At 40.9% G+C, this 26,864-nt stretch overlaps 3 protein-coding genes and 1 long non-coding RNA gene across 5 annotated transcripts; 3 read left to right on the forward strand and 1 right to left on the reverse strand.

Annotated features, from left to right (window-relative positions):
* The first annotated feature begins 1,149 nt into the window (after positions 1–1,149).
* Positions 1,150–9,568, forward strand: LOC122129555 (calpain-2 catalytic subunit-like). Of its 2 annotated transcripts, none has more exons than XM_042704496.1 (21): positions 1,150–1,583; positions 2,336–2,405; positions 2,692–2,810; positions 2,977–3,110; positions 3,796–3,964; positions 4,042–4,125; positions 4,423–4,508; positions 4,627–4,701; positions 4,788–4,948; positions 5,407–5,576; positions 5,673–5,684; positions 5,912–6,120; positions 6,326–6,362; positions 6,508–6,573; positions 7,085–7,148; positions 7,274–7,335; positions 7,605–7,673; positions 8,024–8,102; positions 8,972–9,088; positions 9,275–9,333; positions 9,439–9,568. In XM_042704496.1, the coding sequence occupies exons 1-21, from the start codon at positions 1,347–1,349 to the stop codon at positions 9,460–9,462; spliced, it is 2,103 nt and encodes a 700-aa protein (XP_042560430.1). In that variant the 5' UTR covers positions 1,150–1,346; the 3' UTR covers positions 9,463–9,568. The 2 variants fall into 2 exon arrangements, with proteins under 2 accessions (XP_042560430.1, XP_042560431.1); XM_042704497.1 differs by having other exon boundaries at positions 7,085–7,142; positions 7,271–7,335.
* A 603-nt stretch (positions 9,569–10,171) lies between these two features.
* On the forward strand, positions 10,172–20,215 carry LOC122129552 (calpain-2 catalytic subunit-like). The gene is made up of 21 exons (XM_042704494.1): positions 10,172–10,603; positions 10,854–10,923; positions 12,656–12,774; positions 12,987–13,120; positions 13,300–13,468; positions 13,641–13,724; positions 14,009–14,094; positions 14,719–14,793; positions 15,648–15,808; positions 16,600–16,769; positions 16,988–16,999; positions 17,295–17,506; positions 17,663–17,699; positions 17,823–17,888; positions 18,015–18,072; positions 18,297–18,361; positions 18,473–18,541; positions 19,122–19,200; positions 19,335–19,451; positions 19,582–19,640; positions 19,851–20,215. Exons 1-21 carry the CDS (start codon positions 10,358–10,360, stop codon positions 19,872–19,874), a joined length of 2,112 nt encoding a protein of 703 aa, XP_042560428.1. The 5' UTR covers positions 10,172–10,357; the 3' UTR covers positions 19,875–20,215.
* A 1,625-nt stretch (positions 20,216–21,840) lies between these two features.
* On the forward strand, positions 21,841–25,972 carry cfl1l (cofilin 1 (non-muscle), like). Its single transcript, XM_042704495.1, has 4 exons — positions 21,841–21,960; positions 23,376–23,674; positions 24,346–24,422; positions 25,149–25,972. The coding sequence occupies exons 1-4, from the start codon at positions 21,958–21,960 to the stop codon at positions 25,262–25,264; spliced, it is 495 nt and encodes a 164-aa protein (XP_042560429.1). The 5' UTR covers positions 21,841–21,957; the 3' UTR covers positions 25,265–25,972.
* Positions 25,973–26,061: 89 nt separating this feature from the next.
* Positions 26,062–26,864, reverse strand: LOC122129554. The gene is made up of 2 exons (XR_006151790.1): positions 26,732–26,864; positions 26,062–26,552 (listed from the first exon to the last, which is right to left on the reverse strand). It is a non-coding gene; the product is annotated as an uncharacterized LOC122129554 (long non-coding RNA).

Raw genomic sequence — 26,864 nt, forward strand, 5'->3', positions numbered from 1 at the left:
TAAAATACACTCACACACAGACAGTCAAGCTGAGTTACTAAATTCATAATTTTACATAAGTCTATTGTCAAAGCAGGAGCTTGCGGTTGGCATCTAAAGTTGCGCAACTCTCTCATTCAAGCAGTGGAGAGTAAAACAAAAGATACTTAAACATGTTTTCCCAATCAGTATTGTCATTGTAAACACTTATACAATAGTGTATTTCGGAAGGCTAAATAAGTTATTTGTCTACTAAAAATAAAAAAAATATTAATTAAAAACTAAAATATTCTGCTTGCATAAATATTCAACCCCTATACATTAATATTTTGTACAGAACCCCTTTGCTGCAATAATAGACGTAAGTCACAAGTGAGACAGTACCAACTTTGCACATTGTTCTGCTGTGTTTTACCCCATTCTTTTTGGTAGAATTCATGTTGAACATTTACGTTGATGGGATGGTGGTCCTGGACTGTAGAGCCACATGTCATTTGGATCAGGGCTTTTTCATGCACTACTTTGAGGGCAGCCACCAGAGTCAGCATGCTAAACTGTACCATCTGTCTGTTCATCAAGTCAAAACAATTGCCCAGTTACCCAATTATATTCCCCCCTATTGTGAAATAAAACTCCTTGTGAAATACATTGTGAGGAAAGCCTTACCCCTAAGGGAGTTAAAAGGTGGGGATGTTTATTTGCACACACAGTGGCTCTATGCTTTGCATTTTTAGTTTTGAACAAAATTCTGACTTGGGCACTCCCTCGTTATTTTTTGTTCTCAACATGGTCCAACAAATGGAAGTATAATTATGGCCATTAATTAAAAACATCTTTAAAATATATTCCATCCTCAATACCCCAAATAAATAAATGTTCTGTCTTGAACTAAATTGTTATCAATAGTAGGCTACTTGTGAGGTTACTTTTAATTTCTGTATTTGGATAGCACCAGTCGCTGTTTGCTCTTCGGTTCTCCCTAAAACCCACCTCTATGTGATCACAACGGCAAAGTGTAATTTGAGAGTTGATTAACTCATCCCATAACAAACAACATCTCCTGACCACAAAAAAGCACACCAGACCCTTTTAGCTGAAGTGGCATGGCAGAGAGTCATACAGTCCCCCTTCCTTTGGTGTGCAGGTGTTAGGCGTGGCTGCTCTTACCCACTGATGTTTTTGGCTGTCAGCCTGTCGCTCCATGGTCTTCCTCACCTGTCTCTGTGGAGCTCCTCCTCCCCATCTATCGGCTATATAAGGATGTTACAAGCCGGCCATCTCTCACAGCAGAGGACACCAAACACCAAACACCCCTACCAAAACATTCCTAACTCACCTTCAGTTGTGGTAACGTAAGTCAAATCAAGATGACATCCATGGCAGGTAAACTAGCCCATCTTAGGGAGAGAGATCAGGGAGTTGGCACCAATCAGCATGCAGTGAAGTTCTGCCAGCAAGACTTCCAGGCCCTGAAGCACCAGTGTCTGGAGGCAGGACGGCTCTTTGAGGATGACCGCTTCCCTGCTGAGAGCAGGTCGCTTGGATACAACGAGTTGGGGCCATATTCCCCCAAGACCCATGGCGTTGTTTGGAAAAGACCAACAGTGAGGATCCTGATGCATTTCTCAAGATATGTGTTTAGATGTATGATTTATAATGCTAATGTGTGGGCTAATGTGTGTTTCTCTTGAACATGTTAATGTACATTGGCACTGAAATCACATTATGAGTGAGAACATTTGTAGAATCGATACTGATGAAGACATTGGGAATTCTTTAACTCGTACTACCAGTCAGTGTAACTCAGCATTTTGACTAGAACATGAGATCACAGAACAATATGTGATGATTCAGTTACAGAATAGAGGTAGGTTGTTGAAAAGCAGCTTTTGTGGTTCATGGCTGTTGAAAGGCTATAAAAGGCTTCACTCTAACCGAATCTGGGGAGCTGATATGGTAAATACAGAGAACAGGAGAGTCTGTTTACACCTGACCACATGCAGGGCTTCCATCCATGATGACTCAGCAGGGTGTGGAATGGATAATTGTCACTGTCAACACAATTTACGCTTGGGTCAAGTATAGCATCTGTGAAAGTTAACATCGTACACATTCAAATTTACATTGTTCACATTAAAAATGATGTCAAACATACCATAACAATAAGTTTAAGGTGGCACAAAGGAAAAGCCTTGATATTGGTGCATGGGACATGACCACATCATTTAAATGTTCTTCACACCCATTCTTATCATCCTGTCATCTTCTCATTTACATTGCATCTTTACAGTTTCTAATAGATACAATAACCAAGAGCAAAAACGTGTTTACTTATCTCTCGGTTACATTTGAATAGGAGTTGTGCTCCAACCCAACATTTATTGATGGTGGTGCAACAAGAACAGACATCTGCCAAGGGGTCCTGGGTAAGAACAGCTTTTTCTGTTTCAAACTCTTTTGAGTCTTTGGGATGTTCAGGAGATAGCATTCTGTAATCTCATCCTAGGTGTGACAGTTTTTATGCTAGTGGTTATTTGCATGACTGAGGTGGAGTCCTTTATACTGATGCACATGTCTTCAGGACTGACCAATACAGTGGGAATCTCAGCCGTGATACCTGAACCTGTATGTATGTATGTATGTATGTATGTATGTATGTATGTATGTATGTATGTATGTATGTCATTGCTCTGCTTGTTTCCACTGTCACAGGTGACTGCTGGCTCCTGGCTGCTATTGCCTCTTTGACCCTTGAGCAGCAGGTCCTGGCCCGTGTGGTCCCTGCTGGACAGAGTTTTGATGAGGGCTATGCTGGGATCTTTCATTTCCAGGTTAATGCAAATTATATATATTTCCACAGCTATGCTGAGATGTGATATCTTTGCTAATTCTAATCTTTAACAATTTCTTGTCAGTCAAGAGAACTACATGTTATTGGTTGTGTTGTGAGGAATGTTCTCTTGAGTACTAATGAGAGAATGGTTCTGAATTCCTCAGTTCTGGCAGTTTGGGGAGTGGGTGGATGTGGTGATTGACGACCGTCTGCCCACCAGAGATGGAGAGCTGCTGTTTGTTCACTCAGCGACCGGCTCAGAGTTCTGGAGCGCCCTGCTAGAGAAGGCCTATGCTAAGTGAGTGAAATAACAGTCCTTGTTTATGACGAGGATTAAATGGGCTCAGCTGAGTGCCTCCCACTCTTTGACTAAGAGAAAAACACTGACAATGTATACATATGTATACTATAATGTGACTATAATAGTATAGTCACACTCTATTAAAAGGTCAAATCATAGTTTCTTGTTCTAATTTGTTCTTCGAAATGGTTGTCATTAATTTAGATTAGCATAAATAATGATATCAAAATAACTCAGATGAATCGCACTCATGATACCCCTTGACCTCATATGTCACTGTGCAGTGCACTGCTCAGCGGCGGCCATATTGGATGGATATTCTGGCCAGTGTGCATTGCGGTTGCAGTATAGTTCTCTCACTACGCGCTTTTGATGTGGAGCTAGCATCAATGTTTTGGGTTGTATTGGTAGTTGGGTGTTAGGTCTACAGCCTCATCTTGGAATTATTTATATACATCACCTCGTTTTCGAGTTTGAGATGGAGAATTCCAGAACTTCAGAAACTTTCGCACAAAAAATCTGGAAACCCCACAAAGGTATTTGTAAAATATTTCTAACCATGACAGCAAGAACAAACTGTTATTCAACTATGCTATACCAAAAAAACTATTGTATTATTGTATTACTATTGAAACTATTGTAACACTATAAAAAACAAGCAATCATGACCGCTCCTTCTCAGGGTCAACAGTTGCTATGAGGCCCTGTCTGGAGGCACTACCACAGAAGGCTTTGAGGACTTCACTGGGGGGATAGCAGAGATCTATCAACTGAACAAAGCTCCAGCACACCTCTTCAAAATCATCCAGAAGGCCCTGGGCCTAGGCTCTCTGCTGGGCTGCTCCATTGATGTAAGCACCCTTGCTCCACATGAACCGTTGATTTACATATAGGGCCATGATTATTAAACTGGTATCTCTTTGCTTAGATTACCAGTAAATATGAGACAGAGGCAGTCACTGCACAGAAACTTGTGAAGGGCCATGCATACTCCGTCACAGGTGCACAAGTGGTATGTATACTGTGTATTTAAACATTTTCCCCCAATTTAATAGCATATCATTTCCGTGAAAATTATCCCTGGAACAACCCCCTTGTGTTGTAGGAGTGATGGCTTTTTGCAAGTCATTTGATAATGCTGAAGCTCTAGAATGTACATTTACCACCATTTGAAATGCTTGCTTGAGTTCAAGACTGCATACAATGGAACCAGGTGTGATTAGCAATATTCCAGTAACACATCAGACATTTGTGATGGTACTCCTCGAAGCGTAGAGAGGAAGTGAGTGGCTCTCGTTGTGTCAAACAGGTACATGTCAGTGGCAGGGAGGTGGAGCTGATCCGTATCAGGAACCCCTGGGGCAAGGTAGAGTGGATAGGGGCCTGGAGTGATGGGTGAGTGAGTACGTCCAGAGCAGCACTGCGACACCATCAAACACAAGCACTCACGTGACATCAATCATCACATTACTGAACCAAAAAAACAAATATAAACCCACTTGTGTTTCAACAGGTCAAGAGAGTGGGCCAGTGTCTGTGCTGACGAGAGAACCAAACTAGGCCATGTCTCAGAAGACGGGGAGTTCTGGTATACCCTCGACTTCAATGATTTCTCAGGGGTTTTTTCTTCACAAATTGGCGTTTTTGTAATTAAATCACCATTGTCCTTCGCAGGATGTCGTATTCAGACTTTGTGGGGCATTTCTCCCGAGTGGAGATCTGCAACCTGACTCCAGACACGCTGGTCAGTGAGGAGGTTGGCCACTGGAACAGCTACCAGTTCGGGGGCGTGTGGAGGGTGGGCTCCACTGCTGGAGGCTGCGGAAACAATCCAGGTACTGACTAGTATTGAGCTACTAGTACTGAACTAGGCACTAAGGTGCACGTCATGGCTCACCCAAATGGTTCAGAGTAAGTAAGCGGTCATAGTGCAGGGCTGAATGGTAATCAGCCGTACGGCCACTATGGTTCCAATAGAAGCACTAACAGTGGCACCAATAGAAGATCAAAGCAGAATCCAACTTAATTTACTGAAAGGTAACAGCTTGGTGGATTTATTTTATTTATTGACATTCATTTGTTTAATTGACACTTTTATGTAGACTAAATACAGTATGATGTATTTTTGGCCTGTTTGAGGAGATTGATACCCTCAATGTGGTAGGTGTAGCTCCGTCATTTAGCCAGGGAACTACAGAGACAAGGAGAGAAGGAAAGAAGAGCAGTCCTCAGGATTACCTGCTTTCCCTCCGCTCCCTTGACTAGTGTTTCTCCTCTCTCTCTGTGGTTTCAGCCACCTTCTGCTCCAACCCCCAGTTTGCTGTGCGTCTGGAGGACGTGGACGATGACCCCCTGGATGGGGAGGAGGGCTGCACCCTGCTGGTGGGGCTGATGCAGAGAGACGGCCGCCGGGGCCTCAGGCTGGGCAGGCAGCTCAACACCGCCGGCTTCGCAATCTATCAGGTCTAGACGCACACTGGGACACTTAAATGACCCACTCATGTGACTGATGCACTGGTCACAACAATAGCTGAAATGCCTGTTCTCTCTTTTTTACAGGTTCCTGAACAGGTTGGTGCACTTGAAGCTGCTGCTGCTTAATGAAAAATGGGATGGCAAGGAGAATGAGAAATAATAATTTAAAACTGACATTTAAAATTTCATTGTAATGCATACATGCCCAATTAAATTGGGAATACAAATGATGAGTCAATGCACACTAACCGTTTATTATATTATTATATATTATGCATGAAGACATGGGAGGCATACTAAAGCGAGTGCCTTCTGTCCCTCAGTATAAGGGGCGTACTAATGTCCACCTGGGCCCTGATGTACTGTTGAGGCAGCAAGCTGTTGCTTTGAGCACCTTCATTAACTCCCGTGAGGTCTGTGAGCGTTTTAACCTGCCACCTGGGGAATACATCATCGTCCCCTCCACTTTTGAGCCGCATAAGAAAGGAAGCTTCGTTCTGCGTGTGTTCTCTGAGAAGCAGGCTGCCACCAGGTGGGGAAAGGGGGACAAACCCTGAGGCTGTACTGATAACAGACTTTTTGAAAACTGTTTATACCGCAAACACTCATATAAATACTATACATGTCTACTGGGTGGATGATGCATTGATATATTGTTGTCTGGTGTGCCCCATTTAGTTGTCCAACCTGTCCTATGTGGTCTGTTGTGTTTATTTACCTTTTCATGTTCATTATAGTGAAATGGAAGATGATATTGATGCTGTAGTAAAGGAGGTGAGATCCTACACAGGTGCATGGAATACAGATTTAACATTCATCCTGTTTCAGTAGCTTACAAGTTGTCTTCACTTTGCACCAGACAGTGGCAGTAATCGTATTTTACACTTACATTCTAATCATTTATGTCAATATTTTACAGACTGAAATCTCAGAGAGTGATGTGGATCCCCATTTTAAATATCTGTTTAAACAGATCGCTGGTAATGTAAGTATTGCACCTCCATGGTTTACATACTGGCACACTTTACCAATTCAGTCAACAACTGCATGTGGATCCTTCAAAAAATAGTGTTTTACTTTAACCATAAATATTAGTTTACACCCCTTTCCCAAGTCTCCTTTGGGTATGCCACATCATATGTAAACCTGGAGAAATCTGTTTGAGCTCTAGAGTCAAACTTTAGTTATACAAGCAACATTTCATTCATGGGATTGTAATGCCACCTCTCAAACATCAAAACCAAGTTCCCTGACCTATCGGTTAAACCAGCGTTCATTTTTACTGATGCCGAAATCCCTGTTGTTTTTGTAATCCTTACTTAAAATGGTGTGCATTTGTTATCCTATACTAGAGCACTTTGTACCTATACTATACCTATTCTCCACCTCGGGTGAGGTTGAAGGGTGTGTATTTGCATGTGTCGGTGTGGAATGCACGTCTATCCCATCATTAACAATCACACAGCAACACATTTTCTTTCCTCTTTTCTTAACAGGATTCAGAGGTGTCTGTTTTTGAACTGGTTCGTGTTCTGAACAAAGTTGTTTCACAAAGTAAGTGTGTTGCATTGTGAAGTAAAACACTAGTGTAGTCAATACTGTATTTAATGTGATTAAACAATATCATTTGTAACACTGGTTGAGTTAAGAGACTAGATCACATATTCTACTAATGATTTCAGGAGCTGATTTGAAGACGGATGGATTTAGTCTGGAGACTGGTCGGCATATTGTCAGCCTTTTGGATGTATCCTTTTTGAATATTTTTGCATTTCAAATCAGCAGAGAGGAGAAAATAACAGGGATATTCTCTATTATACTCACATCATTTTCCATTTCGGTCTAGACTAGTATGAGTACAGAATTAAAAATACACATTGTATGGTAGGTGTATATTCTTGCAGTTTTCAGTGTATGAACAAATCAAGAGAAGTTTGAGTGAATGGCAACAATGGGCATTAAGGTTTTGTATGAGAATGGAAGCCTAATTCTGGGAGGAGCTTTAACTGTATGTAGAAAGATGGAAGTGCCAAACTAGGCCTGACTGAATTCCACATTCTCTGGATGAAGATTCAGAAATACCTGGTATGTTGACAGATCTAAGGTGCTGATGTACCCCATATTATTCTACAGAGATAACATTGAGTTGTTACTATATTTATTTGCTTAGCAGATGTTTTTATCCAAAGCAACTGACAGTACAGTACAGATAGACATTTTATTTTATGAATGCTCCTTGCGTATCAAACCCCTTGCTGTGGTGTTGTTGGCACGTTCTTCTACCAGTAGAGCTACAGGATCACTTAAAATAGTTTACATATAGGCTTAAAAGGCTGTAAAAGTTTATCTATTGGTATGGATCCTATCTTACCACTGCTGCGTCGGACTGCAACATGATACATTCCTATGCTAAGTACTCTGCCTGCACCCTACAGGACATTTTCAAGAATCATGACACTGATGGGTCTGGTACTATGAGCTCACATGAGATGAGGGCAGCACTGACTCAAGCAGGTAAACCCATCTGCTACCCACACCTCTTCCCTAAAGCCCCTGACACACCAAGCCGATGGTCGGCCGTTTGCAACTTCTTATCAGACATATTCTCGACTAGAAGTAGCTATATTACGCAACCGCTTGTGGTGAGCCAGTGTTGTGAAAATGGTAAGGAAATGCTACTTTGTTTATGGTTTTGTATGGAGAGTTATTTCCCCTCACCCAAGCACAGAATGTACGTGCTAGTTGGTCGTTGGCTGTAGTCTTTGCGATGTGTTCAAGTGCAACTTTTTGGCCCCGAGACAGGCGACGTAAGGTGACGCACCAGTCGGCCTTTATTGGCACTAGTTCTTTGATGTCGGTTTGGTGTGTCCCTGGCTTCAAAAACTGCCATGGTAACAGTATGGACAAAAACCAGAACCCAAACTGGATGAGCCAGTTTTGAGCTTCCCTTTATTAGGTCACAGTAGGTGGAGCTCACAGTGAACACACTGGGCTGGATTCCGCACAGTGATTCACTGTTTGGCACAGTTTATGTACAATAATTATGGCCTGTATCACCAGATAGTACATAATTTCCCTAGTTGTGCATATTTGTACCTAGGTGTAAAGTTTGGCTGATAGGCAAACAAACCCATGCTACTGTCCCTTTACGGAAACACTACAGGGACATTGAAACCTACATTTCCCACTTAAAATCACCAGAGTCATCGCTGAACTGAACTATATCCCTGTTCAACACCCGGCTGAACCCTACAACTCATTCATATTTTTGTTTTGTGTTACCTTGATACCTTAACTGTTTCAGGGTTGCAGAACAAATTTCATTGTATTAAATATGTGAAATGAAAATACATGCGTTCTGTTCATGCTACTTAATCCTTCAGGTTTCAAAGTCAACAGTGCAGTGCTGCAGATCATAGTGTGTCGTTATGCTAACGCACAGTACGCCATAGACTTTGACTGCTTTGTGGGTTGCCTGATCAGACTGGAGATGTTATTCAGTGAGTCGAGTACATGCAGAGCATTAATATCCAGTGTGATATAAATAATACCATTTGATCATTTTAACGTGATATGGTTACATTTCAACAAAAGTGAATAAGATCAATAAAATGTGCATGCTGTTATTGTACAAATACTCCCTTAGACGTGAATTAATGTATGTCATTATATTTAACTTGAAACAGAAATGTTTAAAACCCTTGAGGCAGATGGTTCTGGAAAAATGGAGCTGGATATACAGCAGGTAAAGAAGGTTTTATTACACCACTGAATGATGACGCCATTTCCATTGTCATACTCTTGTGCCCTGGGTAACGCATATTAATGTATCTTTCTCTTCTCTTTTCAGTGGTTGTGCTTGGCAATCAACTGAGATCCAAAAGAACATGTCATTGAATACTTCACGTGCTGGAAAAAGACTGCATTATAACTCTGGCAGAGTTTGATCACTTAAAACCGTCTAGATAAATTCTCGAATCTCAATAAAGATTTCTTTCATTCAGATTTATAAGGCTGTTTTGTGCTTACAGTGAAACATCAATCAATCGTTTTAAAACACACACACATTATATTAAGATAGCGAACTGATTCAAATGTATAGATTGTAAATTGTAAATGGTTATTTAAATAATTTCAATATATATCTGTGTATATTCTAAAGTGTTTAGTTTTTACTGTATTGTTCAAGACTCTTGTAATGTATTTGATGAATAGCCTTATGATGTTTACATGGATTTTACCAGACCTGAAAATACTTGACTTCAGACTGCAGCATTTAAACTACAACACTTCAAGCACATTGAGTTACCACTAATACTACAGACATTTGTAACTCAGTGAATGGTCTTGTTACAAACCAAATATTGATGTTATTTATAGGCTTTTCTCCACCTTTTAAGACATAAAAGATCCAGTACCTGTGCAAAAATATAAAAAATGTTAAACGTTCTCCATTTTTAAAGTTCCATCATTTGGATATATCCTTTAATAACACATCCGAGATGTGTCACCTAAGGTCCACTGATAAGGCTGGTGGCAGTGAATGGACAGTATTGCTAACCACTGCATCATAAGGCTCAGGCAAAGACGGCAGAGGTCCTGCAGGTAGAGAAATGTTGTCACACACCTGTTAACTCCCAGAGGATATCGACTGGCAACGTATAAAGAGGCGGTGTCTCTCTCTTCCGACCACTCAGGGATCACACCTATTGTTGTTTTCGTTAACGATTTGGCAGAGTATATAGCCTACTACACAACTAATTGTAACAATGACAGCAATGGCGGGGATTGCATCGAAGCTCCAACACGACCGGGAGAAGGCTCAAGGCATTGGCACGAACTCGCAGGCAGTAAAATACTTGGGTCAGGATTACGAAGCGCTGAGAGGAAACTGCCTTGAATCTGGACGGCTGTTTGAGGATGATACTTTTGAGGCAGAGGTGTCTTCTCTTGGATTTAAAGACCTTGGGCGAAACTCATCTAAAGTCCGTGGTGTCACCTGGGAGCGACCTACGGTAGGACAATTATTTATTTGATTTGTTTTCTGACACTTTGCTGAGAAGACCTTCATCCTTAGTCAGCCGAGGGTTTCAAGTGGATATTTGTGGTACTGCACCAGAAAGGGGGGGGGGGGGGCAACCATATTAGTCCACTGAGCATCTTCTCATGTGTCGGTTTATTTTATGTGTAAAGTGTGTGTTCAGTTTGTTTGCCGTCACATGTTTAGTGGGTTTTAATTTTACTTCACTGCTTTTTGTCATCCAGGAACTTAGCCGCAACCCCCAGTTTATTCTTCAAGATGCCACCAGAACAGATATCTGCCAGGGAGCTCTTGGTAATACCCGTCCTCAGGTTTCATGCTGATTTTGTGTTTTCTTTGGGGAATTTTAAAAGCACCTTTATGAAGAACTCGGAATACCGTGGTCTGGCAATATCACACCTCTACCTGATAGAGCTGTTTTGTCTAATGGAGGGCAATTCATTCATTCATTCATTCATTCATTCAAATTAAAATTCTCAACACAAATCAGTCCTTTCATAATACCTTCTTAGAGTTGGGTATGGCTTTATCTAGCATAGGCTTATGTAATATGAACAATGTAAAAATACTTCTAGCAATGTTAAGCTTGTTATGGCAGTTTGTGGTAAACCTCAAATTATGTTTGTGTAGTGTGAAGATACTTTATTTGTTCTGCACACAGTGAGCTATGTTTGTGCACAGCCCAGTTAACATGAAATTGTCTCACTGTCCTACATTTTGAAATAGAGGGTTGCACCATACCTGTTTTAATTACCACCGCAGAGACTGGGAGGCCCGCCCTCCCAAGTTGGACATAGACTGGCAATCATGATCTCAAAAGAGTGGTATGACAAAGTCTTGGGGAATGCACAGAAGTGCCATTGCTCAGAGCAGCCTGTTGATTGTGTAAGAAGCTGAAAATGTCATAACAGTCAGGTTGAGGATTGGTTTGGTGTTGTAATCGTATGATTGACAGATGTATTTCTGTACTCGACAGCCTTCTCAACAGAGAGCTGGATTTGCCAAACAACCTTAGTTTTGCACGTCACCCAGCTTTCGCACTTTATGTTCATCATTTTTAGTCTTTTGACCTCGCCTGTTCTGTGGGTGCTTCAGGCTTTTTGTTGGATGTTTAACTTTTGAAAGGTGGCTTTGTGCACGCACATCCAAAAAAACTTTTAATAGGTGCACAATCAATGCAGTGAGCAAAGGAACAAGGTAAAGCGCTGGTGTTCATGAGATTCAACTAGTGCCGCTCCTTACCTTGTTCTTAGGTTAAGCTTTTGAACTATACCTTGTGTTTCCCTGCCTACTGATCTTTTGTCTATGTGTGTTTGTGCTAGTATAATAGAGAGGGGGAGCACAGGGGTGTGTCTTGTGTGCTTCTCCAGTTTCCCTTGCTCAGCCACTCCTCGATGTCGTTGCTGCCAGCCACCTAACCAGAAACAGACAACTGCACTTTCTGGGCTTGAGTGTAGACAGACAGACAGACAGACAAACAGATGCTACATGAGGGTGTGGGCGGGGCTCCGGCAGTCATGGAAATTTCTCTTGGACTATGTTCATCTGGACGGACTCAGATGAACAAACTCTATTTGAATAGATTTCATTTGCATAGAATAATTTAATTCTTCTTGTTTTCATTTGACTTGAATATTGTTTGGTTCACATGATTGGTTGTCCAGGCTTTAAAATAGTGCATTTACAATATGATAGAATTTAATTCAAATAGCCACATTTATGATGGGAATTACTGTAGATCTCTTGTTTTTATCTCAGCATTAGATTTATCTCATTATAACCTCAGCATCCAATCGTACTATAGCACTAGTCAAACATTTCAAAACAAGTGCCCTCTTCTCTCATGCTCTATATAGCCCATCACTTACATTCACAAATGTAAGTGATATCCTGGAGACTCAAAATCAGACTTTTAGCTTCTGTTTGGTTTAAAGGCTTGCTGAGAACATTTGCAAGGGCATATCTTTGATGTTTCCCAGGCTGTTCAATGTACTTGGCTTAAAAATGCATATCTCCCTGTCTTCAGGTGACTGCTGGCTACTGGCAGCCATTGCCTCTTTGACCCTCAACAAAAAAGTCCTCTCTCGTGTCGTTCCTTCTGACCAGAGTTTTGAGCAGGGTTACGCTGGAATCTTCCATTTTGAGGTGTGTGACAAACCCCTCCCATGCTGCATATTGCATCACTAATCTCTATAATGGCACTGTGAAGATATGAGTGTGTACTATGCTGCTAATTTTGAGTTAAATGCCATTCAGAGTCTTTGCCTCATTATATCCAGTTCTGAAATTCCAGTGCTGGTATTCTGGAATGTTCTCTTTAGTGTATACTAATGAGAGAATGGTTCTGAATTCCGCAGTTCTGGCAGTTTGGGGAATGGGTGGATGTGGTGATTGACGACCGTCTGCCCACCAGAGACGGAGAGCTGCTGTTTGTTCACTCAGCGAATGGTTCAGAGTTCTGGAGCGCCCTGCTAGAGAAGGCCTATGCTAAGTGAGTCGATGTGAATGAAAAACAACCTGGTTCATGAGAAAAATATTGAAATCAGTGGAGCGCTGTTCTTTCACTGTGAGAGCATGATCTTCATGAGAACTTCAAAATCAGATATGAGGTGGAATTGATCTATTTCTTGATTCATCTCTTTCTCTCTTTGTCTGTCCCTCTTTCTCCAGGCTGAATGGGTGCTATGAGGCCCTCTCTGGAGGATCCACAACTGAAGGCTTTGAGGATTTCACTGGAGGTATCGCAGAGATCCATGACCTCAAGCAGGCTGGACCAGGACTCTTCAAGATCATCAAGAAAGCCCTGAACAGAGGTTCCCTCCTGGGCTGTTCTATTGATGTGCGTCTGAAAGATTCCTTAGAGCAGTAAAATCTTTTATGATTTTATAACTTTAAAAAAAAAAAACGTTGTTTGATGACAGACATGTGACTGTTGTGGTGTAGGGTTACTTTGTTACTTCTTTTGACATATCAATCAGGGAACCCTTTTTTAAAGTCATCGTTCTGTGCAGATCACCAGCTCATCTGACTCGGAAGCCATCACGTCTCAGAAGCTTGTGAAGGGACATGCTTACTCCTTAACTGGAGCAGATCACGTGAGCACACTGTCACTGTCACCTGTACACAAGCGCAAAAAACACATGTCTGTTGGAGAATCTGTAATGTCAGTAATGGTCTAATTTAGTCACTCTATATCTCATGGATTTTGAAGATGAGGTCCTTGATTATAATCCATTACACTTCTCATTGAATTCAGCGAAATGCGCGGTATCGCCACTCCTGTTGCATGCAATCCACAGTTGTGCCCATGTCAATCAAAGTTTTGCTATGATAATTGTATCACCATGGTGTTAAAATGGCTTTGTGTGTGTTTGGCCAGGTGGAGTACAGAGGTGAGATGGTGAAACTCATCCGCGTGCGAAACCCCTGGGGTCAGGTGGAATGGACAGGAGCGTGGAGCGACAGGTACGTGCAGAGCAGCTCTTGAGACTCAACATCACCAGACAGCAGAATAAGAAAATCCGCTGTCACACAACCGTACTCTGGCTGTCAGGGAACTAACCATTCATGCTGGTAGCACCCATAAGGTGTGTGGGGTGGTTGTTCAGCTTGCTGTGAATGTGAAGAATGAAGTGTGTCGTTAGCGCTGTTTCACAGCTATAGAACACTATAATGAACTCATTCTTGGGTGGAAACCTGTAGGGCATGGTGCCCCACCTGCTCCACTCCCAGGGACAGGGAACACCCTGAGATTATCAGGTTTAAATTCTCATAGCTTTGCGTAACCGACCAAACCTCAAGTCTGAGGTGAAGATGGGTGTTTCATTTTCTCCCGCAGCAATAACAAAGCCGGGTGTTGCTCCATCTCTGTTGCATTTTCTGTCAATTTTTTTTGTATTACTGTACTGTATCTGCCACTGGAAATGCACTTGTCTACTTGTACTAACACACAAAAGAGCACTTCAGACTCACAATAGGTGGCATTAGCTGATACGCCATCTCCTGCCTACTTTGACTTCAGGTTAGAGACAAACTTGTTCTACCAGCGACTGCACTGTGACTCACTATGTTTGTGCTTTTGGCCTGTAGATCTTCTGAATGGCAGTATGTCAGCAGTGAGGATCAGTCCAGGTTGAAGAATGCCTCGGAGGACGGGGAGTTCTGGTAAATCCTGTGCTAACACAAACTCTTTACCACTGACTTAACCACTCTATACCCTTTGCAGACCAATGACCTGGGTAAGACCAGGATTAACCTGTGTTTAATCAGTTCAAATCAAACCAGTAGATGCTGGTTAAACCCAGATTGGACCAGGGACGCACCCCAGGATAACATTAGACACAGTCTGTAAATTTAGATTTCAGTGTTTAGGCTTTGTATTTTAATCTGGACCCACAGTTTTGTTAATGCATTATTTTCAGAGCTATGATGTTAGCAACATTGTAGCCACATTGATACCCAAATCATTCATGTCAAATCCTGATTAGACACAGGTTGAGAGGTGGGTCGTGAAGCTGAGTCAAATAACCCCGAGTCAACCTGTTTATACTAAAAATTGACACGGGTTCAACTCTTGTTAAATGTCTTTATGAAAGGTGTATCATTTGATGAAAGGTGCAGATTGTAGTTTTCAGTGGCATCTATTAGTAGAAATGGAAATATTCACGATTATGTTATCATTAGTGTATATTTACATGTTACTATGAATCGTATTTTCGATAGTTTAGAATGAGCTGTTGTGTCTACAGAGAGAGCGGTTCATCTGCCATGTTGCACCGCCATTTTTCAACAGTAGCCCAGAACAGACAAACCAAAACACTGGCTCAAGATAAGTCTTTTCGCGTTGTTATAGCATTTGACGGCCATGGCAGGTACTCGCACACACTTGGAAAGGGTATTCAGCTTGTTGCAATTCAGCAACTCACCACTAGATGCCACTAAAAACTACACTGCCTTTGAAATGTGGACACAAATAGTGTGAACTCTCTTCTGTGTGTGTGTGTGTGTGTGTGTGCCAGGATGTCTTTCTCTGACTGGATGGACCATTACTCACGTGTGGAGATCTGTAACCTGACTCCTGATGCTCTCGATGATGATGAGGTGGAGAAATGGTCCCTGTCCAAATTTGAAGGAAACTGGAGGAGGGGCTCGACTGCTGGAGGCTGCAGGAACTTTCCAAGTACTGACACCATCTGAAACCTCTGTGGAATATCCTGATTAGGCTACAGTATTTAAATTGAAGGAAATTCTTGAATTCCCAAAGAGGGAGCTTGCTTTGAGTATTTTCTTTCGGAAAAGTAAAAACTAAGTTGTATTTATGCCACATTAAATGTGGAAATGTCGCCCTAATACTAGTTACAATAAAATAGATGTATTGTCAAAGGTATTGAAGCAGTAGATAACACATACTTTTAAAGCATAAAAGCTTGCATGAATAAATCAAGTTAGCAGTATTTTATTATTTGCATACATCTAAAGTGTGGGGCTTGAGGGTGAAAAAATAAAACGAGATCAATACCAACCAACTACTGGTTAAACTAGACGTATCGCATGGCTGTGCGTAATATGACTGCTGCACAAAGTGAGAGAATGAGCATGGAAGGATTATGAAATCAAGAGCCCCTGGGCACGAAAGCCCCCTGGGTCCTCCAACTCCCAGGTGCACACTCCACGCACGGCAAGAAGCACAATTCAACCACCCTGTGCTTACGTGACATATTTACTACCTGTACATTGCCTGCAGGAGTCACACCCCATCGACACGTGATGAAATAAGCTATATTAATGAATTTGAAATGCCAACAAATAGCATATTAATGGACAAAATAAAAAGACAGCCCATCATACAGGACTTATGTGACTAATATCACAGGCCACAGCTATGTCTGTTTGCTTGAAAATGTTTAACTGTTTAACTAACTAAGTGGTGTGTTTTGCTGATGTGCTCTGCTACTGTTGTTTCTACTACAGACAGCTTTTGGCAGAATCCTCAGTTTGTGATCAAACTCGATGAAGAGGACGACGACCCCGATGACAATGAGGCTGGCTGTACCTTCATCGTAGGTCTGATTCAGAAGAACCGCAGAAAAATGAGGAAAATGGGGGAGGATATGCAAACCATCGGCTTCGCCATCTATGAGGTAGTTCCTGCTGATCGGCTGTTTTGAAAGAAGTGCTCATGTACAATTACTGCAGCAGATGAAAACATTTCAGCTTTATGACGGCATTAACTTGCAGACATAATATATCTTCATAAACAAATAATCTAAACATTAAACATCTAAACAAATATAATTCTATATGAAAAATATCTGTGGGAGGTGTTAATCAACTTTTTGTGTTCTGCTTTTCATTGTAGGTGCCTGAGGAGGTATGTATAGAGATGAGCTGATTGAAAAATGGATGAGTAATTGAGCAATGGTCAGTAAGTTTGAGCTTGGTATGAGGGGATTTACTTACATGACAAATAATACTGGGTGGTTGTGAGTATATCTTCGTAACAGTCAGTCATGTTTTGATCAATATTTTTAAACTTCATCTGCAGGAATGGAGAGATGCCACTGCACATAGCCTGCAGAACCACAGAATAGAAAACATGTCCTATAAGAGAAGTGATGGTTCCCTCTAGTGGCCGTTTGAATGTATAATTTTTTCCTGTCTTCTAGTACGCAGGGAGGAGACAGGTTCATCTGAATAAGAGCTTCTTCTTGCGCAATGCCTCCAAGGCCCGCTCTGAGACCTTCATCAACCTGCGAGAGGTGTGCAACCGCTTCAGCCTCCCTCCCGGGGAGTACCTCATCCTCCCGTCCACCTTCGAGCCCAACAAGAACGGCGACTTCGCCATACGGGTCTTCTCTGAGAAGCATGTCGACTTTGAGTAAGTCTTCACCCTGCAGACATGCACGGTTCCAAGAAACTAAGTGGCTAACATCATTACTCATGTCCAAGGGATGTGCTTATAGAATTGCTGTAAGGTCATTTTCTCAGCCTCATATGTATTTTGCAGTAAAATGTGATATTTTTGTTAAACCAGGGAGTTGGATGACCCCATTGATTGTCATGTGGAGGAGGTATGTTACTGGGGGTGGGCTTTTGTTTAGCTGTGCATGCTTTACACAGATATATAGGATTCTTGTGTCAAAGGTTTCACAAATGTGACTTATTCAGGCCACATTTTTTCATCCCACTATCAGATTCATTTCGATGAAGATGATATTGATGACAGATTTCAAAACCTGTTTGGACAGCTGGCAGGCCATGTAAGCCTGAGAATATCTTACAATATTACAAATTATAATATGATAGAAAGTTGCTGTGGACTCTAATAAAATAGGTATCTAATCAGTATAATTTCCAGTATTCATTTTGTTCTTTTTCTCTGATAGGACTCTGAGATTTCTGCCTTTGAGTTGCAAAGAATCCTCAACAAGGTGGTTACTAAACGTGAGTCAGATACTAGGGCTGCTTTCTGTAGCCTTATTCGACCAGTTTTGTTCAACTTGAACCATGCTGAAGATGCCTTCTTCAGGAAATTGTAATTAATTCAAATTCCGAGCCAAATTTAAATTCTGCTTTGGAAATGTATAATTTGAGGCGGAAGAGTAAAACATGATCAAGGAACATGATCAGGAAATAGGGGTATTCAACTGAATCCTCTTTTATTTCAGGTTCTGACGTTAAGACTGATGGGTTTAGTCTTGCAACCTGCCGTAACATGATCAATCTTCTGGATGTATCCTTCTCCCAATAAAACATAGAAAACAGTTTTTGTAAACAATCTGCATGATTTCTTGTTTTAAGAACCCATATGAAATTCCTTGACTTGACTTGATGTCTTTCTTAGAAAGATGGGTCTGGCAAATTGGGCCTCATAGAATTCAAGATCCTGTGGACGAAAATCCAGAAGTATCTGGTAGGTCTCTTATTGCTAAGATTGTCTTGATAGAAGTTTAAAGTGTTAATGAACATCATGTTGTCTGTGTATCTGTGCATGAGGGTACAGTGGATGAAAAGCAAGGACACGTTGCAGAGATAAAAACAATAAAGTCATTGACAGATAATGAACAGGCAGATTCATCTAGCACTAGTGTAAATCAGATGAAGGGTTGATTCAGACGTGCATTAAGTACCTACAGCATCATGTTACTATTGTCTGCATTAACTCACACTTACAGTAGTTACATTTCTTGCAGTTTTTTTATTTCTTATGTAAAATAGTATTTATTGTTACACTAGGTCTCTATTGCTCGTAGCTTGATTGTTCTCTAATTTGTACGTCGCTTTGGATAAAAACGTCTGCTAAATGACTAAAAGTAAATGTAAATGTATTGTATATCATCTACATTCACCAGTCTAAGTATTGTAGAGTCCCTTAATATGAAACTGAAATTGTCGAACAAGAATGATTTACATGTTTGGTGTCATCATGGATGACCCTTCATCCCAAATGAGAATGATTAAATGTGTGGCGAATTTAATTTTCTGCCTCAAAGGACTACTACAAGAACAGAGATGCAGACGATTCTGGTTGCATGAGTTCAGCTGAAATGAGGGTGGCTGTTGAAGATGCAGGTACACACACACACACACACACACACACACACACATACACACACACACACACCCCTCTAAATCGGTCTTTATTCATCTTTCTGTTAAATTTTTTTTCTGCTGTTCTCATATAATCCTCCCTGTGTCTTTTCCAGGATTCTCTCTCAATAACCCCTTGCATCAGATCCTTGTGGCTCGCTACAGTGAACCCAATCTCTCCATTGACTTTGACAACTTTGTCTGCTGCTTAGTCCGTCTGGAGTCATTGTTCAGTAAGTCTTTGTGCTGCTGATATGTATATATTTTTTTTTTTACTTTTTGCAGAATGGCTTTTGCTTGACATTTGCAAACTGTTTGTCATTAGTTTTCATATTTTAAAATATTGTTACTGTATCTTAATAGAGACATTTAAGACTCTGGATAAGGATGGGTCTGGAACTGTGGAACTCAATCTCTTCGAGGTAAGGAGAGCATCCTTCCATATGTCATTAATTATTCAGTTCTACCAAAAATCATTTTATATGAGCATTTACGGACCAGCTGTGTGCCTGTACATTTTACCTGTAAGAACTTTTACTACAGTCTTGTGAAAGATTTGAGAGATTTTTTTTTTTTATTGTAATTTTTTTACCAGAGCTAAAGAGTTTGACTGTGTCTGTTTTGTCCCACAGTGGCTGAGTGTGGCCATGCTGTAATGGCCCTGTTTGAAGAACAGTGAAACGGGATTTAAGGCCAAACCTCATGGCAGGGCAAATGCACTGTTTTGTGGTGTCAAGTTACTCAATGCTGTGCTTTATTTTTGTTCTTCATCAATATCCCTTGCAATATCCCAGCTTCTCCTATTTAGTTTACTCAGGGTAGCTCCGAAACACGCAATGCAAAAATTTTGATCTAGCTCAACTTGATACAGAGTATTTTATCATGTTGTTGTTACGTGTTTTTGGAAGTTTTCTTGTCTTAATGATGTGTGTGATCTTTTATTAGAGAGAGAAAGGGTCCTGTACTGTACTGAAAAATAAAGAACAATTCCACCCTATCTATGTTGTCAGTCTCCAAGACAGTGACTCATTAAGCATATTTAATCCCTTTCTATTTCAAGATATTTGTTGCACCTCTGCCTCAGGTCATTGTGACACGCCTACTACATTACAGGACAACACACAGCCAAGACTACACACATTCCTCTACTGGAGCAGAGTCTGTCCCAACATGCTTGTGTGGGCATTTCAAGGGCTTACACAATTTCAGGAATCTGTATGGGAAGAGACTATGTGCAGTACCTTAAATAAAGCTTGTGATTATATTCCTATGGCCCAGTGGTTCCCAAACCTTTCATGGCAGCCCCCCCCCCCCCCTTTGACAATGACAAAAAACATTGTCCCCCGTGTTAGCCAGATGTCTGTAGTATAAATATTTAGGCTATCTATCCCTTCTAACATATAGGCTAAATGGTAGGCCCAATGCATATTATGTAAGTAGGCTTACAAACTCATCACCAAATAGGTTAGTTCCAGGCTATAATGCTGTAAGAGCACCGTCATACTTTAATTGATCAGTAGTTGGTTGTTTAGGATTCTCACTCCATTTTTCTGCACTGCCCTTAGGAGGCCCACCGCACAGTTTGAGAACCACTACTACAGCCTAATGTTTTATGCAATGTGCATAGGTTATAGGCTACACTTTACTGTAAGCTATTGAAAAGATGAAGGCAATATTGTGTCGAGTACTGATACTAGTGTTGACAAAACAGTTATGGATAATTTTGAGATATGGCTTAAGAATCTCTTACTGTCATAACTGAAGATCTTGCCTCCTAAGCCACCAAAGCCCTATTGCCAAATAAGGACATCTTTATCTTGCTGTTCTTGACAGGTAAAACCTGCTACGTTCCCTTATAAGGAAGTTGTCTGAAATCTTTTGATCTTATTGGCTCTTGGTTACCTGGAAACCAACACCAGAAAATGTTCACTAGGCTATTTGGTTTTAAGATAAATCTTAATCTTTTGGAAAGGCATAGACTAAAAATAGCCTACATCAAGATTGTAGCCAAGCCATGTCCAAACAGGACTAATGCTCAGAAAATAAACTAATAGCCTACCCTATGCTACACTGTAGCAATAGCCCAATGAAGCTAAAAGTTTAGAGTAAACAAATACATTTTCTCCAAATTCTAGGATTTTTACATACAATACACCTACAATAATGCTAATGGTACGGAATTATTTTGTATTTTCCCAGTAGCACCTAAGCTGTTAATAGGAGTTGCCCTGCACAAATCAGGCTATGGGTGTGTACTCCCTGTGTAGACTGTAGGTTACTCCCTGAGGCAAACAGTGCATTTGTCCATCAACTTTACATACAATTCACGCGATGTTCCTCGATTCAAAGAATAATTAAGTTTAATGACAGTTAAATAATTAGCTAAATTAGCCTATAGATAAAGCTGATTAAAAATTACACCATCTATGCATGGTTGTCAACGTTTAACCCTCATTCAAGATTCTTTTTTGAGAATTGTACATTAATACCTTCACATTTCATTACACTAATATAAAAAAAACTACAAATTAAATGATTATTAACGCATGAATGGTAGGCTAATGAAAGAATGAATGGATCTCTACAGGAGCCAATGGGCTTCATGGATCTCTAGTAGCCGGAAGTTAATCTCTCCCGCTGAAACGTCATAGGAGAGTTAAAGCGGGGAGGGCCTGCGCAAAAAGCTGCGCTCATCTTTCCAGTGGCTCAAGCTGTCCTCTTTGAGAACGTACAGTCAATATGGTAAGTCCATTTTATGCTTAACATTTATGTTATACCCACTTTTCGGCGCAAACTGATATACCGTGGTTTATGTCCATTCATTTTTGATTTGTTGAGAAGGTGTGTACCTCATGTTCCAAAATGTCACCATTAGCCTAGCGATACTTATCCTCGGTTTAGTTCAGATGTAATACTAACATTATTCTGGAAAGCACATTTATTTTAAAACTAAGAAATGTGAGCACCGCGACAAACCATACGTCTGCACATGGTATTGTTAATTACGTGAAATTAGGGTACTCCGTCACATCATGATCTGATTTCAGGGCGGTGACTTACAACAGATTTTGCGATATCTGTCGTTAAATTCTTCCTAATATATGTTAGTTAACTGTATACACGTTGAAATTCAGATTGTATTGCAGACACACAGACACAGCGTCGCATGCATGGAAAAAAACCGACACATCATTTGCGTGTCGTCAGGTGTGCTTACCAGTGTGGACTTGTTCTGCTAGCGCAGGAATGTGGAAGGCCTCAAGAAAAGTGAAATCTGCAGTATCATTACCAGTAGTACGATAACTAACCAAGTACGATAAAACATTGTTTTATCCATTCGGTTTATTATAGCATAAACAAGGGAATGCGCGCAAAAGTCATTGTAAGGATTGTGCGTTTCAATTGATTAGGCAACTGCCTCGATAGACATCTCCTCGAAAGTTGAATCATGCAACCTGTCTTGTCTTGACACTCCCAACCTGAGGACAGGCTTCAAAAGAAGACTTAATGCATAAAATGGCGGTGTGTCAATTTCACTCTGACTGCTGAACGGACGCTAATTATAGGCATTAAATATTAAACGCCTAATGAATATACTCCTCTAAAGCCTATTCGTGAATGTGTTTTTTGTTATTGTCAAAGGAAAGGTTCCTTCAAGAGATATATAAATTGAAGGTCAAGGTCCGCACAAAAAAGTTAAAACCGTTTAGAGGGAGGGACTGAAATCCTAAGCTTGTATAACTAGTTCTGAAGTTATGTGCTCTGTTCACTTGCCAACACACTTTTGTTGTCGACTTTAGAACGTCGTGGTTTTTTTTTGAGCCCATGACTTTGTGATCATTGAGGGTGCAGATGTTAACTGATTGTACTCTGGGAAGGAGACTACGTGATCAGACCTGCCACTTAAGCAGGAATCCCAGTCGCCTCGTGTGTCTGCCTTAAGGGCGATAAACCATGACCATAGTGGCACTTTGTCAGGTTTCAGATGAGTACTTCAGAGTGCCTTGGAAGACCGCTGTGTGGTTTTACATGGTCGTCATTACATAGGAATTAGGCTATATGTCACTCTAGGCATGAAAGCGTTCATCCATTTTGATTATGCTGATCTTCTTCCTTAGTATTTTCCTTTGTATAATTTCCTATGTTTCGATTCTTAGGCCTCTGGAGTAGTGGTTGATGATGGTGTGGTGAAGGCGTACGAGGAGATCAAGGTGCATCACACAGGTGAGGTGATGAGCGATCGGCTCAAGCTGGTCATGTTCCGCCTCAGTGATGACGACAGGAGCATCATCGTGGACGAGGAGTCTACCCTCAGGATGAAAGACGTGTCTAATGAGGACGACGTCTTCAAGAAGCTTGTTAGCATGTTCCCCCTGAAGGACTGTCGATATGCATTGTATGACTGTTGCTACAGAACCAAGGAGACTGACAAGGAGGACCTGGTCTTCATCATGTGGTCAGTGCAGATGGTTGATTTGTTTCTTATTTGTCTTTGAGAGAAAAAGTGAGGCATATTCCTACATAGTTGTCAGCGCTTGAGTAAATGTATCTCTTGTGATCATGTGTCTCTGTTGCCGAGAAGAGATATTCAAATTCTTCAGGGTGTGGGCCAGAAGAATTCACTTTTAACATGCGGCAACGTCACTGATCCACCACCACCACCCACGCATTTGTACTCCATGTTGATTTGTCTTTGCTTATCTAAGGACTAACTGTGTGCTTTTCTGCATAAGTACAAAATGGTGGCCTGCCCCATCTGCAAAAGGCTAACATTCTGGCTACAGCTATTCAGCAGAGCCAGGCAGTGACTCCACTAATTCAATCACCTGATCATGGCCTTCACTCGATTGATTAGTTGCATCAGGCAACGTAGCCCCAGCAGTACGTAGACCCACAGCAACAACAGCCTTTTTATAGAGAGCCGGCCACCCCCAACCCAACAATTCATTTCCAAGGTTATACTCAGAACTAAAACACAGCACTGTATTGTGTTAGCCTGCATATTAACTGGTCATGCAGCAGAGATGTGTGTGTGTAAAGTTTTTCTTGGGGCACATTGTATGGTTATGGTCTATATTCATTTGGTATGCCTCCCTGACCACTTTCTGTGTGCTTGTCTTTGTGAAGGGCCCCTGATGAGGCCCCACTGAAGAAGAAAATGCTGTACGCCAGCTCAAAGGGTGCCCTAAGGAAGAAGCTGCAAGGTGGGTCCTTTTCTCTCTCTATTCAAAATGGTGAAATTCAATTTGGTGTTCACTTGACAAATGGATGTTCAAATCGTTTCCCCCACGTTTAAATATCTAATTTCTTAAAAGTATTGTATATAAAAGTATTTTTATTCCAAATAATTGCCAGTCACAGTTTAACAAGGTTGGCTTCTTTATTTATGATCTTTCATGTGCCAGTGCTATACTTTTAAACACAGACTGTCTGTTGAAATCCTTTGTCAAACAAGTCTGTAACAACTACAAAAAACAGATTGAAGACAATTTTGGGCCCATCTAATGAGTATATGTGAATCTTTATGTATTCCGTCTCCAAAATGTAATTTATGAAATACTTAGAGGGGCTGAGTAACGTCTCCCTGTGTTGGAAAGTATTGGCATGTCTCCACCCAGCAGCCCTACTTACACATTCACCTCATGATCAAGCCAGTTCACCCCTTGCAGAGACCCCTGCTGGACATCATTATTAATACAACCGTCATGCTGTCAGACTCGGTGGCTCTAGTTGTAACATCTATTTTTATATTTTTTGTCGTCATTACATTACTGTTTATTAACCTGATAAATAATATGTTAACGCATGAGGGGAGGAGCAGAACTAGCAGATTACACAGAGTTTTATGACTGCAGCACGGTTGGGCACAGAAAGGGGCCTGTTAAACCTGTTCATGTGTTAAACCTTGTCAATGTGTTGTGTTTTGGCAGGGCTTAAAATTGAGTGGCAGGTGAACGATATTGCAGATGCCAAGGACACCTCTGTGCTAATAGAGAAACTGGGAAGCCGAGGAAGTATCAAGGAGCTGGAGGGCAAGACCGTGTAAAAATGCAACTGGTCCAGCGCTCCCCTTTGATGTACCAACAGAATGGCCTAACAACAGTGAAGACGAGTTGCTTAAGTGTTTTGTTTTTATTCGTTGCTTTTTTTTTTTTTTTTCTTTAACCTCAAACCTGCCTTGGTGAGAAACTGAGAGGAGAGGAGGGGGGGGGGTTGTAATTCCAAAATGGCTTATCCAAACTAATGAATTCCTGACGGGAACAAAACATTCTGATCGTTCCTTAAGACGGATCAGTTTTTTTTTTTATTATTATTATTTTTTGCTTTATTTTGGAGTTTCAGTTTGTTCCTTGTGCTTTCACTTTAGTGCCCTCTGTCTGGTTCATTCCATTTTAAGTGGCTCCTTATTATACTCCAGAAGTGCATATCAAAGCTGCTGGCTCCCCCCGATGGATGCCCTGTCTAATGACTCAGCTCCAGTCTTCATTTAACAGGCCTGATTCTGCCCATTAGGTCCTAGTCAGGACTGATTGGCTGATTCAGGTTTTTCAGTGGAGGGGAGGAGAGGGGCTGCAGCAGCTCTCACCCTAGTATTCAGAATTGTGTTCTGCCCTTGGGTCAGGCGTACTGTTATCCTAAGTTCTGTCAGTTGTGACTGTTACATTCCATTAAGCTAACTAAAACTCTTTGTCTACGCGTTGTTCATTCTTTGCCACAATGGGAAAAGAAATAAATAATAAAAAGATTATCTGAACCCTTTTGAGTGTGTGTGGACTCCTTGCTAAGCATTTGTAGAGTATTTTTTCTTTTGACCTCTTAAACAACAACAGCAGCAAACAAACAGGCCTTTAAAGCTACATTGTAGTTTATTCTTTATCAAATTCAAACATTTTTGTTACCAGCCAGCTCCAGGAAGTAGAGAGCATACAATGTAATGCATCATTGTACCTTAACATGTTCCAACTTCTCAACCTTTGACAAAACAAACGATAAAGTAATTGCACTAGTTGATGTACATTTAACGTACATGCGGTTTCCCTTAACACTGAACCGTTGGGGACTTTGAGCAAAGGCAGATTAGGGATATTTTCTGACATGGTCAGAAGTTCATTAATGGAATGTTTGCGACAGCATAAAAAAAAAGATTTGTATCACTTGTCTACATTTAACAATGAGAAATTTGTCTTTCTCTTTCCTTTGAGTATTAATTTAACTACAGTACAACAAAAATCAACTTGCAGGAATGCATAACTCGTCATTTTAAGGCATTTTGGCAAACTGTGTATTTGTCTAACTCAGACAGATGTCCCTTCTTTCACTTCCCCGGTCTCCTCCTGAAATACAGAAAAAAAAAAGTTTCCATATGTTAAATAAAATTCAATCCTTCATATTTTCAAGTATGTTTAAGTTAGTTTGAACAAAATGGTAAATACCTCAAACTTATTTTAAATATACCAGGAATGTCATGTAAAGTTGAAGACAACTATGGCCTTAGGTCATATTTGTCTGTTACCTTTCCTATAAGTTGGTCCCTGAGGACGTTGACTGTGTCCTTCTCTTTGGCGAGTAGCTCCTGACTGACTTTGAGGAGCTGCTGAAGTTTAGTGGCAGCCTGACCCAGGTCCTTCGACAGCTTCTTCTCCTTT

Source organism: Clupea harengus, unplaced genomic scaffold (assembly GCF_900700415.2).
Source record: "Clupea harengus unplaced genomic scaffold, Ch_v2.0.2, whole genome shotgun sequence".
In the NCBI taxonomy this organism is placed as follows: Eukaryota; Metazoa; Chordata; class Actinopteri; order Clupeiformes; family Clupeidae; genus Clupea; species Clupea harengus.

Excerpts from the sequence above, each read along its gene's own strand:
- LOC122129555 (XM_042704496.1), top strand. The coding sequence starts at position 1,347 with ATGACATCCATGGCAGGTAAACTAGCCCATCTTAGGGAGAGAGATCAG. Across the intron at positions 6,363-6,507 it reads TTGATGCTGTAGTAAAGGAG|ACTGAAATCTCAGAGAGTGA; the intron begins GTGAGATCCTAC and ends AATATTTTACAG. Across the intron at positions 7,149-7,273 it reads AGTTGTTTCACAAAGTAAGT|CTGATTTGAAGACGGATGGA; the intron begins GTGTTGCATTGT and ends TGATTTCAGGAG.
- cfl1l (XM_042704495.1), top strand. Across the intron at positions 23,675-24,345 it reads GACCTGGTCTTCATCATGTG|GGCCCCTGATGAGGCCCCAC; the intron begins GTCAGTGCAGAT and ends GTCTTTGTGAAG. Across the intron at positions 24,423-25,148 it reads CCTAAGGAAGAAGCTGCAAG|GGCTTAAAATTGAGTGGCAG; the intron begins GTGGGTCCTTTT and ends GTGTTTTGGCAG.
- LOC122129552 (XM_042704494.1), top strand. The coding sequence starts at position 10,358 with ATGACAGCAATGGCGGGGATTGCATCGAAGCTCCAACACGACCGGGAG. Across the intron at positions 13,121-13,299 it reads CTAGAGAAGGCCTATGCTAA|GCTGAATGGGTGCTATGAGG; the intron begins GTGAGTCGATGT and ends CTCTTTCTCCAG. Across the intron at positions 18,362-18,472 it reads ACATGATCAATCTTCTGGAT|AAAGATGGGTCTGGCAAATT; the intron begins GTATCCTTCTCC and ends TGTCTTTCTTAG.